The sequence below is a fragment of the Anas platyrhynchos genome, chromosome 1 (genome assembly GCF_047663525.1).
Source record: "Anas platyrhynchos isolate ZD024472 breed Pekin duck chromosome 1, IASCAAS_PekinDuck_T2T, whole genome shotgun sequence".
NCBI classification, from domain to species: domain Eukaryota; kingdom Metazoa; phylum Chordata; class Aves; order Anseriformes; family Anatidae; genus Anas; species Anas platyrhynchos.
Genome location: NC_092587.1, coordinates 14764110 through 14788616, shown reverse-complemented (window position 1 = coordinate 14788616; position 24507 = coordinate 14764110). Strand labels below are relative to the sequence as shown.

The window sequence follows — 24507 nt, the reverse complement described above, 5'->3', positions numbered from 1 at the left end:
ATACAGATCTGTCTCTCTGTAGGTATGGTTAGTCTTAGGCTTCAGTTACTGGGAAAAAGTGTCTCAACTGAGCTGCATTCAACTGGGAGGAATCCACAGAGTTTCTAGGGATCTGTGGTACTAAAGCAGGTGACTTTTACATTATGTGCCAGCTTGAACTTTTTAAATTTGGCAGTGATACAGCTTAGTAAGTAGTGATAATTGCTCTGCCGAGCCAGGAACATATGGCAACGTCAAGGGGAGAGATAATAGGGTACGATCTTTTACTGGTGATACACAGAAGAGAAAGTTCTTCCTCCTGAGGTCTATTTGGCAGCAGCAGTGGAGAGGGCAGATGTTTCCTACACTGCAAACTGCATTAAATGCAGATGTCTCCAGCAGACTGAGAAAGATCTATACAGTAGGGGATACCAGCCAGGTGTCAGGAAATCTGTAAGATGCTCGGCTGTTTTCTTATACTCAGTGTAAAATGTGGTATTGTCCTGGTGTAAATACACAGAGAATGCCCCAAGTTTCACGGAAATATTATGAGGTAGGGAAGAAGCAGCTTGGAAGAAAACCACAAATTAGTATCATGAAGTAAATGTTTGCATGTCACCACTCTTTGGCTGTGTTCCAAACACGCATAAGCTCTACATCAAAGCGCCCCAGATTGGGTATTACTAATATAGGCTGCAGGTATTCTCAGCAAAAGGAACAGAAGCCTTTATGTGATTAACCATGCCCCTACTGTGGTGCTGGGGGGGTGCTAAATTCTTACATCTCCACCATGCAAGTAGGAAAACTAACAATTATTTCCTAATCAAAAACCAAAGAATGGGGAGTCAATTAAGAATTCATGAAAGAAACCTGAAGTCTCTAAGTTGGATATGAGAATGCTATGGTCACTAGCAGAATTCCTGCATTTTCCCCAATTATTTCAATATGTTACATTGCCTTAAGATGATTTTAAATAAAATTAAACAAAATCCTGAAATCTGTCTAAAAGAAAATAGTTGTTTTTTTATAACCTACATAAGGGTAAAAAGCCCCAAAACAACACAACTCTTGTATTTACAGTCAAAGTGCAGTTAGGATTTTGATATATCGTGTTCCATTTCCTTTATTAGAATTCTACCAATATGATTTATTTAGGTTTAAAACACTTATATTAAGGAAACTCTTGTGTGTCATGCAACTGATTATTTTATCAGCAAGACTGGGTTCTCTGCATTGCTGAGAAATCTTGAAGCCAAAAGAAAAGATGATAAAAATTTGATGTGGCAATGTATTTTAGAGAGGAAGTATATTGCAGGTATTTATTAAAAAGAATTCTTAATTTTATTGCAACTCAGTTCATCATTCTTCAATCCATAAAGCAAAATATATTGTAGAAAGAAAATAGAAGTAAAAAGCTGGAGATGATGGGAGATATGTGGCAGTATTTATATTATCATTACTTTATCTATCCACGCAGTTACTATCATACTGCTAACCACACAGATGACAGGAGTTAACAACCTTAATAATTTTTACACATGTCCAGGCTTTGAGTAAATGGCAGAGCAGTACTTGTTAATCCGTCTCACTGATGCATGGTTTATACCTGCCAAAGTGTTCTTTTCAGCACCAAAGCTTCATTTGGACATGGCTGACTTTTCTACATCAAGGAGGTTTTTCCTCCAGCCAGTTGTTCATGAACTGGTCAGTAAAATTAACTCTACAAACAATTCTGTATTATCTGGGTACTAGGAAACTGTACAAAGTGGATGTGCTAGGATACATAATATATGCAAACTCAATCACAGTGAGTCAGCTTGGAGCCATCAGAAAGTACAAATTATAAATCAGTTTGGCATTTCTGGGTGTAAATGGACTTTTCCCAAGCTAATCAAGCTGCTCTACACACCATCACATGGTCCTCCTGGAAGCTTCAAAAGCATCTCCTTGATTTCTCCCAGCATAAATTCTAGAAAACAGATGATCTAATGCCCAATGAGGACTATTGACTGAACAGCCTGTTAACTAATGTTGTTGCTTTTATGTAGTACAAGGTATGAAGTTTTAGGTCAAGAAAAAACACAGATGTTTTGTTAGTTTAATCCTTTTCTCTGTTTTGTTCTTATTAATACATTAAAAAACACCTGGAATAAGTCATTCACTTTCACCACTTCTTCATGCCAAGTATGAATAAATGATATTAAATTTCTAATTACAGTAAGCATGATCTCATACCTATTTTGTTCCCTGTAGAAATACAGCCATACGGTAGCAAACAGAGGTCCAAGGATTCTGCTTCCCAAATGGATTCCATAATTCGAAGAATCTAGTAAAAACAAAATGCATACACTAAGTTATTTCAAGTTGTTTGGGCATTATTTATTACTCACAGAAATAATACCACCCATACGTCTGAGACAGGGCTGAGCTTACTTGTCTTTTGCTGCTTGAGAGATAAACACAGAAAGCATTCAGCCATTTAAGATTATCACTTACAGAACCCGGATTAATATTTCCTATCCTGTCCTGTGCTCAGGCTCTCTCTGGTGTTTTATAAAGTATTAATAAGTACCTTGTGTGATTTCTACATGATATGAGATTGAACACATTAGTAAGTACACCCATTTTCCCCCATAAATACTACCAAAAGTGCTAACAAGCCAGTTTGTCAGAACAATTGATGAAATATTACTGCAGCAATGGTACCTGCCAATTTCTTTTTCATTTGTAACTTCACCCATTGCATAAATAAATCATAGAAACTCTTTGGAAACCAGGCCATCTTGCACTAAATAACAGATTCCTTCTCTAGAACACTAAAATGTGGAGTATGGATGGCATATGGCAGGAAAAAACAGGGTAGCAGTAACATAAAACACTGTAGTACAAAAAGAAGATCCAGTTTTAATATCAGCTTCTCATACAGCTTAAAAAATGAAAGACAGCCTCCTATTTCATGTGGACAGTAAAGAAAACGCGTACATTTCTGACAAGTAAAACAATAGTTAAACATTCACACTATTCACTTTACAGCTGTAACACAGCATTTTAGCTATCATACCTGTAAAATAAGCATGTCCTGGCGGAGGTCATCACCGTGTTTGAAGATGATGCCTATGGTTTCATTTGATAGAGCGGTTGGATCTGCACATTTAAACTCAAGCCACAGGGGCTTCTTCTTAGATGCCATCACTTTACATTTTTCTATCTGTGAAAGACACATTTATTGCTAGGCATTGTACTCCAACATAACACAGCTAACCTTTTCATACGTCAGCTACAGAGTAGTTCACAAGCCTTCAACCTGTTATACCACACGAAACACGCTGAAATGACATGTAAAGAATGGTACTCAGCTGCCACCGAAAACCTCCTGAACCTGCAAAGCTTTTAACACCCTCCATGATAAAGGGAAAGGCATGCCCTGACTCTCTGAAACTGGATTTAACTTGTAAATCTGCTTCGGACAGAAAGAACTTTTGAACCAGGAATAAAAGCTTCTGACATAATTGGCAAATATTGAACTTCCCAACAGCACTCTGAGAGCTGCTTTGCAAACCAGGAAAATAATAGTTGTCCAATGCGATTTGCCACATCATCTACCCTCATGACTTCTAGTCACCTCGGTTATTCCAGAGTGCTTGATTTAATTCAATTTCCTAAGCAAATCATTCAGTCAAATTCATGTGGAAAATGGCACTTGTGAAAGTAATTTAACATAATAATTCATAAAATAACAGAATAAACACTCATTTAGCTTTGCTAGATTTTTAATCTTGAGAAGTTCAACAATGAAACTACAGAAATTACATAATTTCAAATGTTTTCTCAACTAATTATGTCTAACATGAAAGAGTAGTATTAACACTTTCCATTCTGAAATTCCTAGGTCTTTGTTGGAACACAACCATGTACAGTAAAGGCATCTAAAATCTAGGATCTAAATCTAGATCTAGGCATCTAAAAAAGCATTTGCACGCTAGTATTTGAGAGCTGACCGAATTAATGCCAGAAAAAGAGTATTTTGGAATATTTGTGTTTTGTAGATTGAGGTTCTGAGCTTGCAGTTTGAAAGAAAACAGTTTTTACAATTATTTTTTTTTAAGAAAAAAATGCTTATCTTCGAATGTACTAGAAACACTGATTTTGCTCCTCATATCTGGTTTAGAATGTTCAAATTTCAGGCTAAGAGGATTTTAAGCTTATGAACAAGTAACACTTGCTAGAATGAAGAAGAAATTAAAGCTTACCAATGTAGCTCATTGTATCAAATGTGTCTGTTCATACAGTTTGAAGAAAAAAAAATGAAAGGCTGTAGCCCATCTATTTTTGGGCATAACTACTTTCCTTTGTAAATTAATTGCTTCCTGTATCTAGGAAGGTCCTGGTAGGGCTGCACGCTTCCTGTTGTGAAGGAAAACTAGAAAACCCTGAAATATGTTTTATTTTGAAGTCTATTTTTTATTAAAATGTTAAATCAATGAAGTCTAAATGTTAAAAAAAGTATAAAAAATGATGATATTTAAACTAAGATTTTGAAGAAGTCAGAAATTTTATATTCTTGAGTAAATAATGTTTGAATTGACTTCTGTTCTCACAGTACCTCTGTTGTGCCCAGCTGGGAGGTGTCAGCTCTTTCGGTCTGAAGATAGACTAGGCTGTAGCCTGTGCACCAAGGCACATGTTTAGTTAGCAGAAACATGGACAGATATGGAGAAATAATATCAGTTACCCAAATGAGTACCCTACTGACTGACTTGCGGGGTATCATCATATTTCATGCAAAAATTTTTACCAAATGAAACATACTTGCAAATAGGAGATTCTTTTTCAAAAAAGGATTTGTACTACTTACCACTAGGGCTCCTGCTCGTAGCCCAGGATCATATGGGACTCTAAAACTTTCTGGAAGTTTGCTGCTCTGTAGTTTTTCAAGCTTCTGTCTAAGCTGTGCAATAACTGCAATTGCAAGTAAGAAAAGTTATTGAAATCAGAAGTTGGAAGGAAAAAAGTTATAGCATATCAAACTTGTTAAGCATCACGATTTAGCTAAGAGAGTCCCCATTTAGTTTTAAATTGCTTTCCTCAAGGATGTTCTCATTTGAAGAAAGAAGGAAAACTTGCTTTATGAATGGAGCTGTTTCAGACACTTAATGCTAAAGTCTTCAAGCATCTCACAAATCATGAGCCCTCTACACGGTGTTGAAAGTACTACACAGTGCTTGGTGTTCTTCTGAAGACTATCTCTAGGGTTTAGGAGATTACATTAAAATGTCACTCTTCATTTAAAAAGAGCAAAACAACACAGTACAACACACAAAAATATATTTTGACCTTATAACTGCCAAGGAAAAATCGATACATCTACTTCAAAGGCTCAGAAGGAAGAAGCAACTAAAAGCACCCAGCATTTTCCATTATTTTGACCTATCTCATTGCACTTACAGCCAGACTCACGGCTTTTGAATTCTTGGAGCATTGTGTACTATAACCATAAGGCATTCAACTACAGAGATACTGAATTTACCATCCAAGGTTTCCTGTTGCAGCCTTGTTAACCTCACATTCCAGGAAGAAGAAAATTTGCAGCTTATTTTAAAAATACAAGGTTTTTTTATGTTTACATATAAACTCAATCTCTTTATTCATAAAACCTCAAGCTTTTGAGTCTTTAGCTTGAAGCAGTGTGCATAATACCATACGTGATGCACTCTGCTCATCTCAGCTAACAGGCCTGAGAAATATAAGCAAGACATTGGATATTACCCTTTGTTAGGAGAAATACCTGAATGCTACTCTAAAGAAAAAATAATGAACCTACACAACAGAGACTAAATACACATGTTCAAGAACTTTTGGTGCTAAAAATTAGAAAGCAAAGAAATATTTTAACGAGAAAGTTTGCCATGGACCTGGATACCTAATATATACAAAATTATGACATTTCAAAACTGCCATCCAATTAAGAAAGTCAAGCAAAGAGAATTCACACAATACACATGGGAAACCTATTCTAAATGCTTTTCTAAAAGAAGTATCTAGAAATGCCAGGCAATTGATGTGAATGGTTAAAAAAAAAAAATAAATCTGACAGCAAAGATACAGGAGCTGACAGTAAAAATTAGGCGTTAGCTGATTTTAAAACACAAGCAAAAGCACTTGCTAAAACAATTTCCAAGTTGACCTAGCTTAAGAACAAAGTACTATGCATTTTAAGAAAAGAAACAGCTGCAAAGGCACATACTTGGAAGACAAATCATCTAATACAGTGGTGATGAAAGCAGACAATCCTATCTAAGCTGGTAATACTATGATCTTAAGAACTTATTTATTATTACTTGTTATGTTTAAGTATAAACAAAGAGATTACATGAAAAGTGAAAGTTTGATGGCATGATTACTACTGGAGTACCACAGACCTAAAAGCAAATTAAAAAAATATAAAAAATCCACAAGCATGAGAGGAAGAAAAATATATACAAGAATTAGAGGAGTCAGCATGACAGAATGAAATGAAACAGTCTAAAGCATTCAGGCTTAAAATATAAATAAATAAGAGTATTAGGAATGGTAGGGCAAATAAGCAATAAGCTAAGCAAGAAACCTTAGGAAATACATTTAAAAAAATTAAGAAGTATAGAACGCCTATAGGAAAAATTATATCCTCAGTAATCTGAGAATAAATTAAACTAGATATGTCATTAGTAGGACAGTCTGAATGGAAGCCTTATTCAGTGGAAATGTCAATTATGTAAGACTTCTCTAACTGTTCTGCTGTAGATTAAATACAGAGATTGTTTAATTTCAAAATCTGGTGGGTGTTAATGTGATTGCTTTCTCCTGAAACTTTTCTTCTTTTCCCACATACCCCTCACAGATAATGCATTATGGAAACCACTGCTGCTACAGACGTACATCTGCAAGGCTGTAAGTTTCTTTCTGAAGCATTTGAATCTGACCAAATGTGTTTAGATTATATAGCACTTTTAGATAAATTTAAAATGCTGTTTACCAAGAATATTTCATATTCATTTAGTAAGTCTTGTGATTCACATTATGTGGCAATGTAACTGATACCACATATATTGAAGAATAAATGCATATTTCCCTTTAAATTTCTTTGTGATTTCAGAAAGTGACTTTTTCAAGTGACAAACAATTTTAGTAACAAAGGCAGTACCCAATGCTCTGTGTTTATACCATGGTTTTGATAGAGGAATCTCCAACCCCAAACAATCTCTCCTACCAGCCAGTAAGTACAACAGGCAGCTCCTCAGAGGCCTCCTCACTCCTCCAGACAAGGTCTGCAAGAACATCTGCATCCTGACCACCACCCCAGCCATCTCCATGTAACCAGAGCAGGAATGACTTTCTGAACCAAGGACTTTGTGGCCTAGAACACACTAGGCTGAACACACGGGAGGAGCTGGTCTCTCTCCACTGCTTTTAGGATTTGAATATTGTCATATGTCTCGTGCACTTAGTCCCAGCTCCAAGCAACTAACAGGAATAATGACAAAAAAGCTTTTAAGGAAGTCGGTAAAACAAAACAAAACAAAAAACCCTGTTTCCAAAGCAGTGCTTACAGGAACTGAAAGCAACAATACCACATTTGTGTCTCACAGGACTCCTATTCATCACATCACAAAGCACCAAAGATGTGCTCTGATTCAGGGCTGATCCACCAGCTTCTTTGTGACCTAGCAGAGACTGTCCTCAACTCTTCCATGGTCTTGCCAAGGGTGCTGGAGTGACTGCTTAGGATAAGGCTGTGTTTCTTGGCAAGTGTCCTTGTTTGTGTTCATTTCCAGTTAATGTTTGTGCCCTGGGTCGGTACTTTTTCCAGTGCTGGCATTGAACTAAAGGACATGTACAAGATCTTAACCTCCCAGTTGCATGGCATGAGGTTCATGAAGATAAGTTAAAGCAGCATGAAAATGTACGGTCTACAATAATAATATTCCTTCTTTTTGGGGTGGAAAGAGCAAACAAATGTATTATTAGTTCAATCACTATCAACTTACACTGGCATTTTATAAAAAGTACTAACAGCACCCTTTGACTGTCTGTGTAGACAGATATCTACAGCATCATCTATCCATGATTTTTTTTAATAAACAGTACAATTTGATGTCTATATTTTCACACTCAAAGGGAAAAACAATACTATTACAAATGTAGAAACGCCTGTTAGTGCATACCTTGAGAAGTGACATCGTATTTTTCTGCAGAAACCGATTTTATCTCCATTGTGACTTTATGCAGCAATTCAATTACTTGAACCTGTTTCATGAAATCGTGCAGCATTGCTTTTCCACAGCCCCTAAGATAGGCTTCCAGGATCACAGCAAATCTCTGCTGGTAGTGCATGGACTGGGCAATCTCGCTTCTTAAAAACCAAAACAAGAAGTGACCGATTCTTTTGTTCTAGAGGTGAAGTAAAACATTACAATTAGCACACGTGACAATTTCTTGACATGTTGCCAGTAATGTAGCATGAGTTGGCTGTATTTTAAAGTACTTACCCTCAAACCCCGTTTTAGCAGAAATCTAGCTAATGCACTGTCATGGTACGGCTCAAATTTCACAGCCTGAGTAGCACAAACAGAGAAGACATGTTAGTAACATATTTAAGGCACTTACATTTTATAGTTGCATTTAATACTTTACAGATGACATACAGAATACACTGATGTAAGAGAAGAAACTGTAATAAAACAGGCCTTTGGAGAAAACAACATTGAAGAACAAATAAATGCCTTTGTTTGTGCGTGCTTCATTCAGCAAGCTCCTTCTATCTGCAACAAGTTCTTTTCAGATTTGTTATTGATGGCACAAATAAAAGCAAGGCAGGGGCTGGCTAAGCAGTGAGACCAATCCGAGCTCATGAATGCCAGTGAAACAACCCAACACCATTTTCAGGCCACAGCAAAAACCAATAAAATGAGAACAGTCTGCAGTCTGCCTGACACAGGGAATGCTTGAAAAGATTATTGCCGAATGAAATTATGTGTTTGTAATCATTTTTTAATTAAATTTTAATTTGGAAGCACCATTTTTTGACTAAATCTACCACCTCAGGACTCAGGCACCAGGGTTTGTGGCTGTGATCCCCAGTACTAACAGCAGCAGCAGAGGATGGAGGAGCAGCTTTTCAGTGCACCTGATCTCAGGCTCTCTGCCCTTCAGCCCCTAACGAACCCCAAATGGAAGGAAGGCTCTGATACATGCCCTATTCTGATGGAGTACAACTAAGAGGAAGACTTCACCAGAGCTTTTTTTTCTTAATGACTCCATGAGCACAGACCTTTTTTCTCTTCCAACAGCCACTCCCTTCCACCCAAGCCCGCAGATATTTCAATGCTGCTGCCAACACAGGGTGGAAACAAGAAGTCAACAACTTTTTTGAAGTGTCAGGACTGGATTATTATTTTTTTAAACTGTTATTCTCACCCTCACCACAACAACCAAGTGTCTACAAAAAAAGAAAAGAGGCCTGTCACATGTTCAGGCACTGGGCTGTGGTGGGGAACTTGTCCACTTCAAGTGGGTTTTCCAGCAGCTTCTTTCCTGTTGATTGAAGGAGCCGAGATCCAAGGAGGATCAGATTGAGGCTAATGGGGAAGAAAGGTAGGCATGTATATCCCGTGACATGAAAAGGGAAGTAAGAAGCAAACAATCTCTGAACAGTCACAAAATCCCTCACGTGGACAGAGGTGGCTGGCGAATGGCGTCAGGTTCTGGAAACAGCGAGCCAGGAAGCAGGGAGATTAAGGACAAAGGGATGTGCAGAGAGCCTGGTGCGTGCTCTATGCTCAGCTTTCAGAAGCATCAAAGTATGCCAACCTCTAGCGATAGCTATTCAACACAATATAATGGCTCTTTCAAGACCACTCTGCCCTACAGCTTGCAAAGGAGCAACCAAGGCACCACAAGAGGCCTACAAAATTCATCAAACCAGTCACAGGGTCCTATGAGCTCTTAAAAGTATCGCAGCACGCAGCTGTATTTTTATTAGTAGTATTAAAATATCAACACCATTTCTGAAATGTAAATACTCTTGCGGGTTTATTCAAGAGAAAAAAAAAATCAACCTTTTTCAGTCAGCCCTCTAGAATGAAGCAACCCATAAAAAGCTGTGAAGCCTTGTTCCTTCCAGCTGCTGAATGACATTGAAGGAAGCCAAGCACCAGACTTGCCCTTCAAGAGTCTCATAATTCTGCAAGAGCTGTCTTGACCATCTCTGCAATACTGTTTTATTTCCCTAAGCAATAACATCTTATTTAGGAAAGATAATGGGTGCTCACAAGCATATATTGATTATAAGATAAATACAACCTTTTACTTTGCCTGCGAGACTATGGCTATGAGGTTTTTTTTTGTTTTTGTTTAATAAAAAAACTCTTTTCACTGCAACAAGGCACCCAAAAGCAATGATTATTGCATAAATTTCAATGGATTTGCTTGCAGGTCCAAGACAGGCTATCACAAACCTTGTTGCGGTATATGTTTTGCTGAACGTTTGTACTGCATATCCCTGAAAAACAACTTCAGAATGAAACACAGCCAAACAACCAGCCATTGTTTCCAAACAAGACCTCCGCAAGTTGCAAATGTATTTTAACATAAAAGAATACTAAAAACATGTATTATGAGTATCCTTATTATGCTTGTTTTTTAGAAATAATTATTTTGTCAGTCTAACTTTTCTTTTTTCTTCACAGAGGCAATTATCAACATTTGAACACCAATAATAAAAGGTAGCCACTAAAAAAGTCTGCTGGCACTTCATCAGGTCCCTGCATGTCAGCGCCTTGTTCGTTCACCAACAGAAAACCTTTACTCACTGCTATATACAAGCAGCTCAATCTTTTTTTTTGTTGGTGTTTGTTTTTCAATGGATTTTGCTGTGTTTTCACTATCCTGACCACGTTTCATCAACTGCACAGAGAACCACAGACCTTTACAGGGAGTTCAGTGGATTTATTTAGGGCATGGCTACTTCTGTCTGGGATAAGCTGGTCGGTAAATAAAACATTCGATTTCTAGCTGTGCTGGGAGGTAGGATGGGAATATCCTGTGCTCAGTGACATAAGCCTTAAAGCTTTCACAAAGGCACGCATGTGGAAAGCGATGACTGTTCTCAGAAGAGACATTTTGGATGTGTCTATCAGAGCAGAGGAATGCCTAACATTCATTCATTCTCTGAAAAGTGTGGATTTTCAAACACGCTGTGGTATCAATGCTCTGCTGCAGGGTGCTGAAGGCCTGTGCTCTGTAATTAGCTATGGAAGAAAAGACGAGAGAGCAGCTGAGAGATGAAAGTTGGGAACTAGTAATTTTTTCCCTCTTGGGGATGACAGTATTTTAATTTCATGATACGTTTCTTACTGAAAATGGCACTGTAATGTTAAAATACTATGACTTTATGCTACACTAATTTAATTTACTGTTAGAGAAAGAGATGCTCTTTAAAACTCTCCAGAATTGTATTTCCTGAAAGCAAATCATTTAAAAAACACATTAAAAAAAAGATTATTTCGCCCTCCTTCTCTTAGGCACGTTGATATCAACCAAACACCATCCCAAACCCCTCATTTGGCTACAAAAGCGAATAAAATCGCTGAGCCACACGTAGACTGCAAACCTTGCAGCCAAGCGTATTTATAGCAGCAGCTCCGTGGGAGGTCCAATGAGGTAACCACCGCGGTTCCTTTGGTTAATGCATAAGTGCATAAATTCTGCCTGGGGAGCCTAATCTTCAGACAAGCGAAGACAAGGCTAAAAAGACTTGTTTAAAGCATTACTGATGTGCAGCAAAGTCTGGAAACCAAACTGCATTTTCGCAGTAACCAGGGCTCTCTCGGAGCACACATAAATTAAAAGCCCCATCCCACAGGTTCCCAGGCTGCAGCATTTCCTTTTTTTTTTTTAAATGCCAATTCTGTCCTCTGATTCTCTGAAAAAAAAATAAAATATATTTCCTGCTCTGCAGGCTGACAGCCCTTCCATGCGAACCAGAGACCTGTCAGCTCGGGGAAGCCTGCGGAGTCGCCGTGCTCCAGGGGACGCGTTTACCACGAAGGGCTGTGGGGTTGCACCTTTCATCAGCCATCAGACTCGGCTTCGCTGCTGACAGCCTGCCCAGCTCCAGCACCACTTTGCGGAAAACAAACTGACCAGTTTGCTTGGATAACTGCTATAAACTTTCCAAGCATTTCATCTAGCAGATCGCACACAAAGCACTGCAAATAAATACAGTAGTGATTCATTTCCACTAAAAACAGTTTTTTTCATGCAACTTCCCAGAATGAATTAATTTTATGTATGGAGACAAAACATCCTTTTATTTACTGTAAAAATTGTTTAGAACCTTCTAAATAAATTTAGCCCCCTTAACGGACCAAGACCATTGCCACACATTACGTAACTACACTGTCATTCTTGACCTAAAATCCAACCTGTTTTTTTATTTGTGCCTTCGCTGTGTTAACATCTGCTTTTGCTTCCTTTCTCTCTAGAAATTGGTAAAGCTGATCAACAGTTTGTCAGTGCTGTGGGATTCAGACCTGACGTGACCAGGGTTAGAGACAGCACAGTTGGGATTTGCGCCCAACATATGCCAATGTTGACAATTTTCAGAAAAACACACTGTTTTAAATACGAGGCAACAGTGCCACAAAAATAATAATGTAGACAAAAGATGGAAGTGGATGGTATGTTTTGGGTTAATTTGGTTAGTACCACTGCTTTGATTAAAGACCAAAGACTTCAAAACCAGGGCCACTCGCAGGCATGGGAATGGTTATGTGGTAATGCAAATATTCTCAGAAGCCAGAGACCAAGAATGCAAATACCCCTTACCTGCACAAGCTGCAGAAGATAATGAAGAACGTCATCATCTTCTAAACTTTCCAGTTTTTGAACTGCCATTGCTCGTACATTTTCATCGGAAAAGTTGCAGTCCAGAAGTTGCATTGTGAGTCCAACATCTAAAGTGCTTTGATCCCACGCCTCCTTTTTAGCTAGCAACTGGTACGTTTTGGCCACTGTTTCTTGTTGTCCCCATTTGACAGAGCTAAGCAGCTTAGGATACGCCTTGGGGTGCTTTATGCTTTCATATCTAAAGTGCCACAACAGTTCTTTGTCCTCGGGAGAAAGTGGGTTAAGTGGGTCAGTTGCGATGATCTCTTCAAGTTGTTTGCGAAGCTGGTTGGGCATTTCAGCTCGAGTCCTGTCCCCTTGGGAGTCAGATGTTATCCTGTGCTTGGGCAAGGCAATTGGGTGACAGTACTTGTCCAGCACGATCGAGATAGCCATGGAGTTTTCTTTATCTGGATTAGTTGCCGATGTGAGTTTGTCTGCATTGATACTTCCTTGTTCTTCCCCCTTGCCCGGGATTTTCCACATGTGGAGCACATACTCCCCACTTCGTAGCAGGAAGCGGTGATCTATCAGCAGAAGGTTTACATAATAGAGAAGCTGGGTTTTGCACTTCGAATCGGAGTTGGGGGAGTCATGAGACTGAAGGTTGGTCTTTGTGGACAGTCCCTGCGCTTTACCACAGTATATCTGAAGATTCAGCAGTGCTCCCTTAGGCAGATCCTTGATCTTGATATCAAACTCCAGCCAGATGTTCCACAGAACCTCCTCGGTAAAAGGCTTCGAGGAAGTCCTCCTCTGCGAAAGGAGCTGTTGCCCGTGTTGAATGTTAGCCTCAACAAACACCGTAAGATCAGTATTTCTTGGTAAAACTGGGATGTCAATGCCAATTATTTTCACCCTAAATTTCCTGTTACAGTCCCACAAAGAGATAGTGAAGACCCTCTCGTGATCTTTTCCGTCTATTGTCAATTGTTCATGATACCCTGTAACTCCTGTACAGTCATCCACCAACGGCCACTCCTCCTTCTGAACCTCATCCTCGCTTGGGTCGGGGGGGTTGTCTAACACCAGGTGGATTTCCTCCCCATTCTTAAGGCATTGTCTTATCCAGTGAAAATCTTTGATCGGTGTCTCTCCAGTAATGTACTCATCTCTGCCACAAATCCTGAGAACGAAATCCAATTCGCTGTGGTCTTCAGGAATATCCATCAAAGATTTCTTCTTCGCCATTTTTGTGAAAAAGCTATGGAGAATCATATCTGGAGTGTCATCTATTGACACTTTAATTTTTTGGCTCGTTGTTCCTCTGTGTATGATTATGAAAATGTTATTATTAGTGATCTTCTTAAACAAATACTCTGGGAGTGGCTTAGATGTAGTCCATGGGTGCATCGCATACAGTTTAGGATCCCTACAGGCTACCTCTATCATTCGTGGAGTGACTAATCTGCGGCGGGTAAATTCTAGCTCATCATCATGCACGTTGCTCACATCGGTAACATCATAACCAATTAGATTGTTAAGCTGCCGCTGAAATTCCTGAACTTCCTCTGATGGTTTTTGTTTCTGGACAACGTATATCTTGCCTACCTTCTTCTGTAACACTTTCCAGTACAGTATGCAGTCTAAGGTCTGTAATACTTGATGCTTATCATAAATTTCATACCACTGCCCCTTCTTCTGATACTGGAGAATGAACTGATCCGGGGTGAATGCCTGGTAGAAGTCTGTGGTTTGGCTCATCTCTATTGCACGCATCCAAATCTGTGCTTTCATTTGCTCGACTGTACAGTTTCCAGCTATTTCGAGTAACATCATTTCCGGTATTTTAGTATGTTTGTTGCTTGTAGGTAAAATGAACTCAATGGCTATCAGTTCCATTGAGGACAAATTACTCGATGTACAGTAAGGTTTCATTCTTCTCCTCCTTCGTTTGTTTTCCTCTCTCATAACAACAGGCTGTTCATAATCCCCCAGCTCCATGCCAGAAGAAATCTAGCAAAACATAGAAATATTCGGTTATTTTCTCATCTAGATTTTACTTTACTTTTTTTAATTCTTCGTAATTAAAATCACAGGCCAGTCCGAACCCTGCTATGTGTTTTTTAGATTTCCTCTTCCCCTTAATTTCTGGCCATAAAAATTTGATTTATATAAACCACTCCAGATGTAATGTATTCAATCGAAAACCAAATATAACAAAAAACCCCAATGATTAAGTAATTAAAAAAGAGTTTTTAAACAGCCTTTCCAGATTTCACTAAGTGGTCTGACTGTATATTTCTGCCATACTGACTTGCTTTTGCTTCTCTTTAATCAAATTGATTCTTCTGCTGCTTCTTCTGTTTTGATGTTGTTGGTATTAACATAAGTGGATTTTCATAGAAATCAAAAGACACACTATGAGCACAACACTGTCCTACCAAGCTCTAGGAAAGGCTGAAATGAACAAAACAAGGACTTAATTTGCAGACTGGACAGAAGTGAGCCTACTCCCATTTTCCTCTGCCTCTCTTCTTAGTAATGAGGAATAAGGACTTACACCCCAAAAAATCCCTTAAGGTTCAAAAGTCTAGTTCTTGAGACAATTGTTTAATATGTATCTGAATTTACACCTAGCGTCCTTCGATGTGCTTTTTAAAAATAAATCAATTCACCAGACTGGTAACACCCAACCATTTTAAAAGCCAGGACTTCCAGTATAAGCTATTACATTGTTACAGAAGAAAAAACACCTAAATTGGGGGTTGGAACTAGATGATTTTAAGGTGCTTTCCAACTCACCCCATTCTATGGTTCTATGACATTTCATTACCCTATACATCCCATCACACCTAAAGCAGCTGTAAAACAATTTTGAATGTCAGTAGTTTACCGTGTTGGCTTTCAGTAAATAAAAAATGTTTGCCGTTAATCTCCATTAATCAATATTAAAGTGGAAGTTATTCACCAAGAGTCCGGGAGAGGAAGGCGGCGTTGGTCGGATGCACTCACACGAGCTGAGTAAAGTTAAGTTACAGCGATACATGAACATCTTTTTCAGATGTTTTTTACAAAAAAACCTTCCTCTAACTGCTGCAAGAACTCAAACGCCATCGTAACGATGCCCTAGCAGATAACAGAACAAGATAAAAATATCTTAAACTGAAACAATATAACGTGCTAATGAAAATTATTTTTTCAAGTCCCGGAAAGCAAACAACTGTGGACACCACCTTTATCACTAACAAAACACAAGGAAATATTACCTGCTTATCAAAGAAAGGCTGAATTGCTGAAGACGACTCATTTGTTTAATTTCTGAAGTTCCTTTTTTTTTTTTTTTTTTAAAGGAAGATCATTCACACAACAAATTCTTTGTTTAAGCTGTTCTGCTTTTCTTGCTCGCCCTCCTATCCAGATGCAAAGGAAGTGCTGCACTTACCAGGAAGGAAGTTTTAACCAAGTTGATTATACATACGATTGCTCATTTTTTAAAAAAGTCAGAATGCTTTTCCTGTTACAACAGTAAAAATACATTTGCCGTACAGCAATTTAATTTTAACACACATGCATACAAGACACGCTTACAGCCTGTCTTTAGCACGGGCACAGACTGCTAAAAATAATGTGGGTGGTAAAACTGATGAATCTAAATAAAACTTCTTTAAAATACTGTGAGGATAAAATATATTTTAGGGAACCTAACTACATTACAAGAGTGGAATAAATCATACTAGGTAAAATAAAGCAATTTGCAACGTTTCCTTATTTTTATTTGCATGGAGGTAGCCCTTTGAGGACTCCCAACTTAAATTATTTACAGTTTTTTAAGCCAATCTTTGTACAAACATCACGTGGAGTTGGTATATTCCAAGGACCTTGCATGGCAGCCTCACTGACAGAACCACTGGGCAATCTCCCTCCTCGTGCTTTAATTCACCCGGTTATGATTACAAACACCCGGTGAAACCCATTGGAAACAATGACTTAAGATTTGGAAAGAATTTAAATTATGGACTTTCAGCCTTAATTCTTGTGATGAACTGCAACCTGAAGAGCTGTTCCTTTGCCAAAAATAATCCCTAAAGGAAAGGATTTGGGAAAGTATTTACAAATCAGAAAGGAAAGACAGAAAAAACTCTAATCTTACCCTTTTTCCTGTGATTTTTCCAGGGAAATACTGACAATTTTGAAGAGCAGTAAGTAAATGCATGCTACAGAAATGATGACTTTAAGAAAAAGAAAAAAATATAAGACAACTGAAAGGTATTTTAGCAACAGTGAAGTGATGGTGTCTTTTTTTTTTTTTTTTTAAGATACACTTTCTTTTTATCTCATTAGACACCGCCTTTACTAAAAAGAAAAAGAAAAAAAAAATACAACTCCCCCTGTATTGGCAAAAAAAGTATCTGATAGCCTCTTACTGCCTCTAACGTGCCATGCACAACCTCTGATATTAGCACTTTGCCAAGGTTAAGAAAGGAAAATATTCTCCAAAGTACATAACTCTTCTTACTCCTAGCACTGTTTTGCTTGGCAATTAAGACTGATTTCTTTTTACAGATTATATTTTCTTTTCTACAATATTTCTGGAAGCAAGTTCAGGGAAAACACACCCTGTCCCAGCTACCTTTAGCTTTTAGAGTCAGTCTTTGAAATTTCTCAAGGAATTTGTGAAGGTGCCCTGGACATTTTGCCACTGCCACGAGATCTAGCAGTTCTGGCAACAACATCTCCACAACTCATCATTTGGACACGTGCAGCCCATCAGCTCTCATCAGCTGCAGCCTCTGCAGGATCCCAGCACTGCACACAACTTTCCTCCCCACTGAAAAAACGTGCATGGTGCTGGAAAACTTGAGCACTCACCCTTCAGCCTCAACAGCAGCACCCAGGATGGTGGAGGAGAAGGAGCAGCCAGTATGAAATGCAAAGGAAAAGGAGCTGGAGGAGTAGGAAAAGAAATGGAGCAATGTTGAAGGGGGAAATGTGTTGGCAAAACCTATGTTTTGACATTCCCTGACTTTGCAGCACTCTTGCAGAGTCTGTATTTTGAAGCATAATATCTAAAACCCATAATATAGTCAGGAATTTCATGTAGGTTTCTCCATTTAAGCATAAGCTATCAGCAGTGTGACTTTTCATGCCGACCGGCAACGTAGTTTTCTCACAAATACCCCTCATTCCAGCAGTCCCCATGCTGACCTTTCAGGTAAACCTGGACCCGTTGCAGTTTCATTGCTTTTTGCCAGACTTAGGACAGCACGCCTGCTTAAAATGTCCTAATTTTGCCACCACGTGATATGCACATAAGGATAAACTTTTCAAAGCCATATACAGATATATTCCATCTCCTCCTAAGCTGTCATAGCTCTTCTCCATTGATCATGACTACCAAGATGCTTTCAAATGAAGCACCTCTGCCTCAGGCAGCAGAGAATTACCCTGCATGCTGCTCAACTGCTCTAATTATTGGGCATTTTCATCCACTTAAAAAGTCCAGGAGAGCAATACTGTGGGAGAATCAGATATTCCCCAGCAAACTGCATTAGCTACAATGCAAAATGTGTGATGCTTGTGCAACTGCCCATACAAGATGCTCTTCTCCCACGTTCATTTACCATGTCTAGTCCAATCTAGACTTCCAACTCCATTCCCAGTTCAGCTCTGAGCCCTCTTCATGAGCTTCAGAAGCAGTTTTTGGACCAATGACCATCTCTAACCTCTGCCCCTGTCAGACTGGTGACCATCTCTAACCTCTGTCTCTGCCATGACAGACAGAAAAGTGTCCCCACTCTTACAGTGATGCCAAAATTGTACCCATTTCTTGCTAATCCATGTGTGGGCAAGGCCCAAACGCATTTCCTCATTCATATACATCGGAAAACATTTATAACTGAAAATCTTTTAAAATAACTTCCCAAAACCTTTGTTGTGCCAAAGCATTACTTCCAGTATTGACTTTTGCATATGCCTATTGCAACACCACCACGAAAAAAATTTAAAAAATCAACCCTTGTTTTTCTAATTCTTGCAAGCCTCAGCAATTTTGAATTTCCCTGTATCAGGAGAAGTGTCCCACCACTGGCTTGTGAATCCTGATGGGGTGCAATGGAGCAGGAGGAGATGGGCCTGTAAAAGGCAACAAAGAAAAGCAAACATGCTCACCTTCATCTCCCATCATGGTCCTATCTAACCACTCAGCTCAGCAAACTGATCACAGCAGCAACAGAAAAAATTGGTTAACTTTCAGCTGGATCAGTTCCTTGATCTTACTCAACACTTGCAGGAGTGGCAGGGCAAGGAAGGGAAAAGAAGGGAGGGGAATGGAACCAGCACTGGTAAGGGTAACAGGGACTGAAACATTCACAGCGGGATTAGGAGATAAATTCATGAGTAAACTTGTGAAGTGATTTGAGAACACTGGTTGAAAGGTGCTTTAAAAAGACAATGTGGTATTATCGTGGTTACTTCATACATTCTGCTGCCAAAACAAGTGTAAAAAAATCAATAGATTGTGTTTGATTTTTACTAGTTTATTCTTTACTAGTTATTATAATGATTTTTTTTTTCTTACTAGTTTCTGCTTCTGGTTTAATTCACCATGTGAAAAACATATTTTAAATTAGTCTTTTCATGTTAGTGTTAACTCCTTCCCAGACAATATAAGCTACAAGAAAATAGGCACTATCAGAGCAAGAATTACCTCATGCACACGTTATGCAAATATAATAATAACCCATTTACATTCACTCTTTCAGATAAAGCTAGCTTTCGAGATAAATGCAGAAAAAAGCAAGCACAAATGACATGACCCGAAGGTTTCCAAGTAACAAACTACATCTGCTTGCCAGCATTGTTCTGTAGGAGACTGCTTTGCATTTGCTAGATAAGAGTAAAATTTATCTCCCTAATGTATGTATTATGATGCGGTCCCAAACTACACAGACAACACACACTCATACATTAAATACGAAAACAACCACGAACACTGTTCTGCTTAGTTCTTTTGTCAAATCCGCTAGCAGCTACTGACTTTCAAGGGAACTAAAACAATGCAGGTTCCCATTAGCAAGTAAACTTCACCAATATAGCCGTGTTCTTCATCAGAAAGTATCCTGCCCAGCAGACACACCTCAACACCTCCGCCAGAAGGCTGTGCAGCGGAGCAGACTGCAATATTACCAGGACTGTGAATATTTTCAGGACCCCCCCTATCCTCACCACAAACCTCTGCATACTTTGGTTTCTTCTAAAGGTGTCTCTTTGGGATAGATACCCCAAATCAAACAAAACCTTCCAGCTGGTTCCAAAAATTTTGGGCAGGGCGTTTGGCAGAGTTCTGGCTGTGTACGTGACAGGTGATCTACCTTTAGAGCAGCGCTTCACAGAGCCTGGAAACACACAGAGCGCAGCTATGGCTCCTGCAGTGACTGTTAGGATACAGCCTATCCTTTAAAGTTGCGCTCCTTTTCCCAAATACCGATCTTTACCGATATTTTTTACACTGAAATCCAACTCCACAACGCCCTAAGCGACGCCTGCAGCCATTTTTGGGGGGGTCAGGGCAGATTGTACGGTCTACACGAGCCAGGCGGGCACGAGAAACCCTAACTTGCGAGACGAGGCAATACGGATATTTCCTGAGGAGCAGCAGAGCTGACTCAGGATCCGAATCCCGGCGGGCACAGCCTGCTCCAGCCGCTTGCAGCACCCCCTGCCTCCAGCCTTCCCCCCAGCCCCGTGCGGAGCGCGTCCCCCGCCCTGAGATGGCGGCCACCGCCGTGCGCCCCGGGGAAGGGGGGGGCGCCTCCAAACCCCAGCGCTGCCACCTCCAGGGGCCGGGCAGGGCCGGGCCGCGGAGCACCGAGCCCCCGCCGGTGCCCTGCGAGGCTCGGCAGGGCAGGGCTTGGGCCGGCCCGGGGTAGGGTCCAGCGGCGCCCCCCGGGCCGCAGCTACTCACCGCAGCGGCGGGGCCGCGGCCCGGCTCCGCGCAGGTGCCTCGGTCTCAGCGGGGAGCGGAGCGGGCCGGGGGCCGGGCGGGAGGCTCCATGGCCGGCGGGAGGCAGCTCCGCAGCCGCCGCCAATCACACGGAGAGGGAACCGGCGCTGGGGCCTCCCCGCCCCGCTCGGCCCGGCCCCGGCCTCCTCAGCTTCAGCCTCAGCTTCAGCCCCGGGCGCTGCGGGGTCCCCGTCCCGTCCCGTCCCGTCCCGTCCCGTCCCAGCGAGCCGAGGACCAGCTTGGTCCTTACCGGGACCTGCCCGGGCTGTCCCCGAACAGCCCTGCTGATGGTGGGCTGCTCCAGGGCTCCGTGGCCTTCTCCTCTGGAAGGGCTTTCATGCTGGCTGATGAGATGTCTACTTGTGCAGGATTAGCCTCTTACTTCTCCTAACCCTATTTTTTTTCTTCCATCTACTTTTGGTTTGAAGGCGCTGGATTCTTGCTGTCCTGCTGGCCTGGCATCTCCAGGCCCCGCAGCCCTGCCTCTCTGCCTTTTGGTCGTGTTCCTCAGCCCCCTGGTGATTCCCGTAGCCTGCCCCTGGGCTCCTGCCAAAGGGGCCGCATGGGTTTTGGAAGGCGCTGCTCTGAGCTGGACACCGCAGTCCTCCCGCTACGGCCCTGCCAAGGCTGCCCGCAGCAGGAGCATTAATTCATCCGCCTTCCAGAGCCAAGACTCAAATTGTAGCACAGGCATAACAAACCCTCTGCTTCCAACCCAAACAAACAGCACCCCGCTACAACCCATTCACTCCCTGGGCTGCTGCCTGCTCCGCTCTGGAAGGAGCTGAGTATTTGTATCTCCTCACCTCTGTTTTGAAACGGGTAACAAAGTTATCTCAGTGATTGTACCCAGACCTTTTCTGACCTTGATCTTGCAATGAGATTCAGAGGTGAACCCCCGTGTGGCAAGGAGCCCACATGCTTGCCCTGAACGACGTGCTGACAGAAGGTGACGTCTTCAGGGAGTGCTTGACAAGATCATAGGTTTCCACACAGACTATAAAAGGGAATCTGAATGCTCTATGTGCTCTGTGTTAACCTCCATAGAGCGAAAAATATCAGAAGAGAGTAACTGGTGTGTTCCTGTGTATTCCTCATACAGATGCTATTGTAAAAGTTTGGATAATTGTCATTATAACAGTGGAGTTCTTTTGACTTAAAAAATCATCTGCATGACAATGCTAAGAGTTGTAATACCAGCCTGAAGCAGAAAGTAATTCAGAAACGATAGTATAAACACGGAGTTTCAAAATTAATGTGTTACACTGAGCAGTGGCTAAATGAAAGTGTAACTATGTACGGCTTCAAGTTCCCTTTTTACAAAGGTGGAAGCAAAATGAAAGCCTTTAACAACCTTCACATGATGTGCCTGCAGCACAGGGGAAACGTGGTGAAGATTCACTGACTTTGTGCTTGTTTTTGTCTGATACAGTTGGTAATATTGGTCAGAGAAGTTCAGCTTTGCACAGCACGTGTATTACTGAATGCTTTAAAATAGATTAGAAAACCTTATCAAATAGGAAGCCTCTTTTTTGTTGTTGTTGGCTGGGTCCCCAGATGGATCACTGCAGGAACAGAAATACAGCCAGTTTGGCTACTAATCCTGTTAAAATCCATGGACTTTATTTGGGGATGCACAAACATATGGAGATTTGAGCAGATGAATAAAAAAGACCTTCATTTGTCAAAAGGCAAATACAGAGGGAATAATTTACAGCCTGAGCAAATGACATGTTTCATGTGTCACTTCAGCCAGAATTGTATAAAATATTTTTAAATAGCTATAAATCAACATAATACTATTTGCAATGAAAGAATAAATTATTTTCTAGACACTATTTGAGAAAAGGAGGTAAAATATTTTGTAAGGTGTTACAGAAAAACTGAAAATCTTTGTCATTTCAGGATTCAGTAGCTTAATCAATTATTATTATTTTTTTTCATTTAATTTTCAGCTCCTGTATATTCTGCCCACTTATTTATTGCCCTTTGTGGCAAGTACAGGCTTTCCTGTTACCAAGCGTGCTCTCTTTATAGGTTGCATAGGTGTTAGAAATATATATTTTAACATTATTTTATCCTGTTGGTTTTCAAAAGTGACTTTAATCCGTTTCCATAATCTATCACTTTCTATTTTTTTCAGTCAACAGCAGTCTGCACAATACATTGAAATGCACATTTCACCATATAAAAATGGAGCTCTAAACATTCAGGAATACCATAGCTTAATGAAGGAAGGTGAAGAATACAATTTGGTATTTAAATGAAGCTGATTTAATCAAAATTAGTCATGCAAAGAAGCAATCATTTTGCTAATATAATCTTGTGGGGTGCAGTCAAAATGCAATTATTTCCTTTATCTTTCAGCTGTAATAAAAATATGACAAGCAATTGCTGTCATGATCTTTAATGGGAGTTTTGGAGGCTGGAAAAATGTAAGATGGTATCTTTTGTGTCCTCTGCACAGTCAAACATCAGTTTTTATGTTGCTTCATGGAGAACTGAGATAAAGAATAACAGACCCATTAAATGCTCAGAAACAACTTTATGTACCAACATATGTTGGAAATTGGTGTGAATGTTCTATTGTCATTGACAGACTGGGTTCATTGCAGTTTACGGAACAGTATATAATAGTTTGTGCTTTTATTATTTTTTTGTTCCTATATTGCTATCAGAGAAACAATTTTAATTGCAGAAACTTTATAGGTCCAACACCAATAAAGCCAGAGCCTGGTCACCTCATGCCAGCAATAGCTCCACTCACTTTTGTAATTGCTTCCTTATGTAAAGCACATTGAAAAAAACATTGTGTGATACGTTGTGCTTTATGATAGAATCACAGAATGGTTTGGGATGGAAGGGACCTTAAAGAACATCTCATTCCAAGCCCCCTGCCATGGGCAGGGACACCTCCCACCAGACCAGGATGCCCAAAGCCTCATCCAGCCTGGCCTTGAACATTTCCAGGCATGAGGCAGCCACAGCTTCTCTGGACAATGGTTGGTAGCTTTCTCCTTTCTTGCAGAATTTATAAATTGGAGTTTTCTAAGTGAGTCATAAACACTTTATGATGCATTCAGTTCAGGATTGAAAATAAATTGACAAAATGTCTTTATTTTACAGCTCTGCCCTGAAAACTGGTCATGTAAATATCCGATCAGCTCTGTTAACTTCATTGTAGTTGCTTTGTCCTTATGCAAGATCATATGTTAACTTTGGTATCAAAAGTAAGTTTTTTGTTCTTGCTATAACTTTGCAACAAGCAGAGGAGTGAGCTGGACTTTCTTTGGCTTTTGCATCGTGTTCTGGGTATGGTGGCTGCTCATGTAATGGCTGGAGCTGACAGCTAAGTGTAGCCTGCAGTTCTGTCTACCCCTCACAAGTTTATTTCATGGGAAGGGAAAGGCAACTTCTCTCTTTTTATGCCAGTTCTCATTCACTGCTTGGGGAAGCAGTAGAGTGCTGCTTCCTGAAGCAGTGAATGAGAACTGGCATAAAAACTGTAAAAGACTCTGGGGGAGAGTGGTGGGATCCAGAAGAAGAGCAAATGAAGGTTGTGCTCTTGCTGCAGAACCCCTCTCCGAAGGGATGCTAACAGGCAGTTACATCCTCTGTAAATCTTTCAAGATCTGTTGAATGTAACCCTGTGGCCTGGT

The 24507-nt window shown here is 40.3% G+C and overlaps 1 protein-coding gene across 3 annotated transcripts in view; it reads right to left on the bottom strand.

Moving 5' to 3' along the window:
* Positions 1–21485, bottom strand: part of PIK3CG (phosphatidylinositol-4,5-bisphosphate 3-kinase catalytic subunit gamma) — a 36734-nt gene extending 15249 nt beyond the window's left edge. Inside the window, exons 1-7 of one of the 3 annotated variants that reach the window (XM_072032638.1) lie at positions 21099–21485; positions 12844–14859; positions 8505–8570; positions 8181–8406; positions 4835–4938; positions 3041–3187; positions 2215–2305 (exon numbers count right to left, since the gene is read on the bottom strand). In XM_072032638.1, coding sequence (XP_071888739.1) covers positions 2215–2305; positions 3041–3187; positions 4835–4938; positions 8181–8406; positions 8505–8570; positions 12844–14847 — 2638 coding nt within the window. In that variant the 5' untranslated portion in view covers positions 14848–14859; positions 21099–21485. Of the gene's footprint in view, positions 1–2214; positions 2306–3040; positions 3188–4834; positions 4939–8180; positions 8407–8504; positions 8571–12843; positions 14860–16112; positions 16291–20809; positions 21038–21098 lie in introns of those variants that run through there. The other 2 variants (XM_072032622.1, XM_072032631.1) reach the window with 2 other exon arrangements.
* Positions 21486–24507: the final 3022 nt, after the last annotated feature.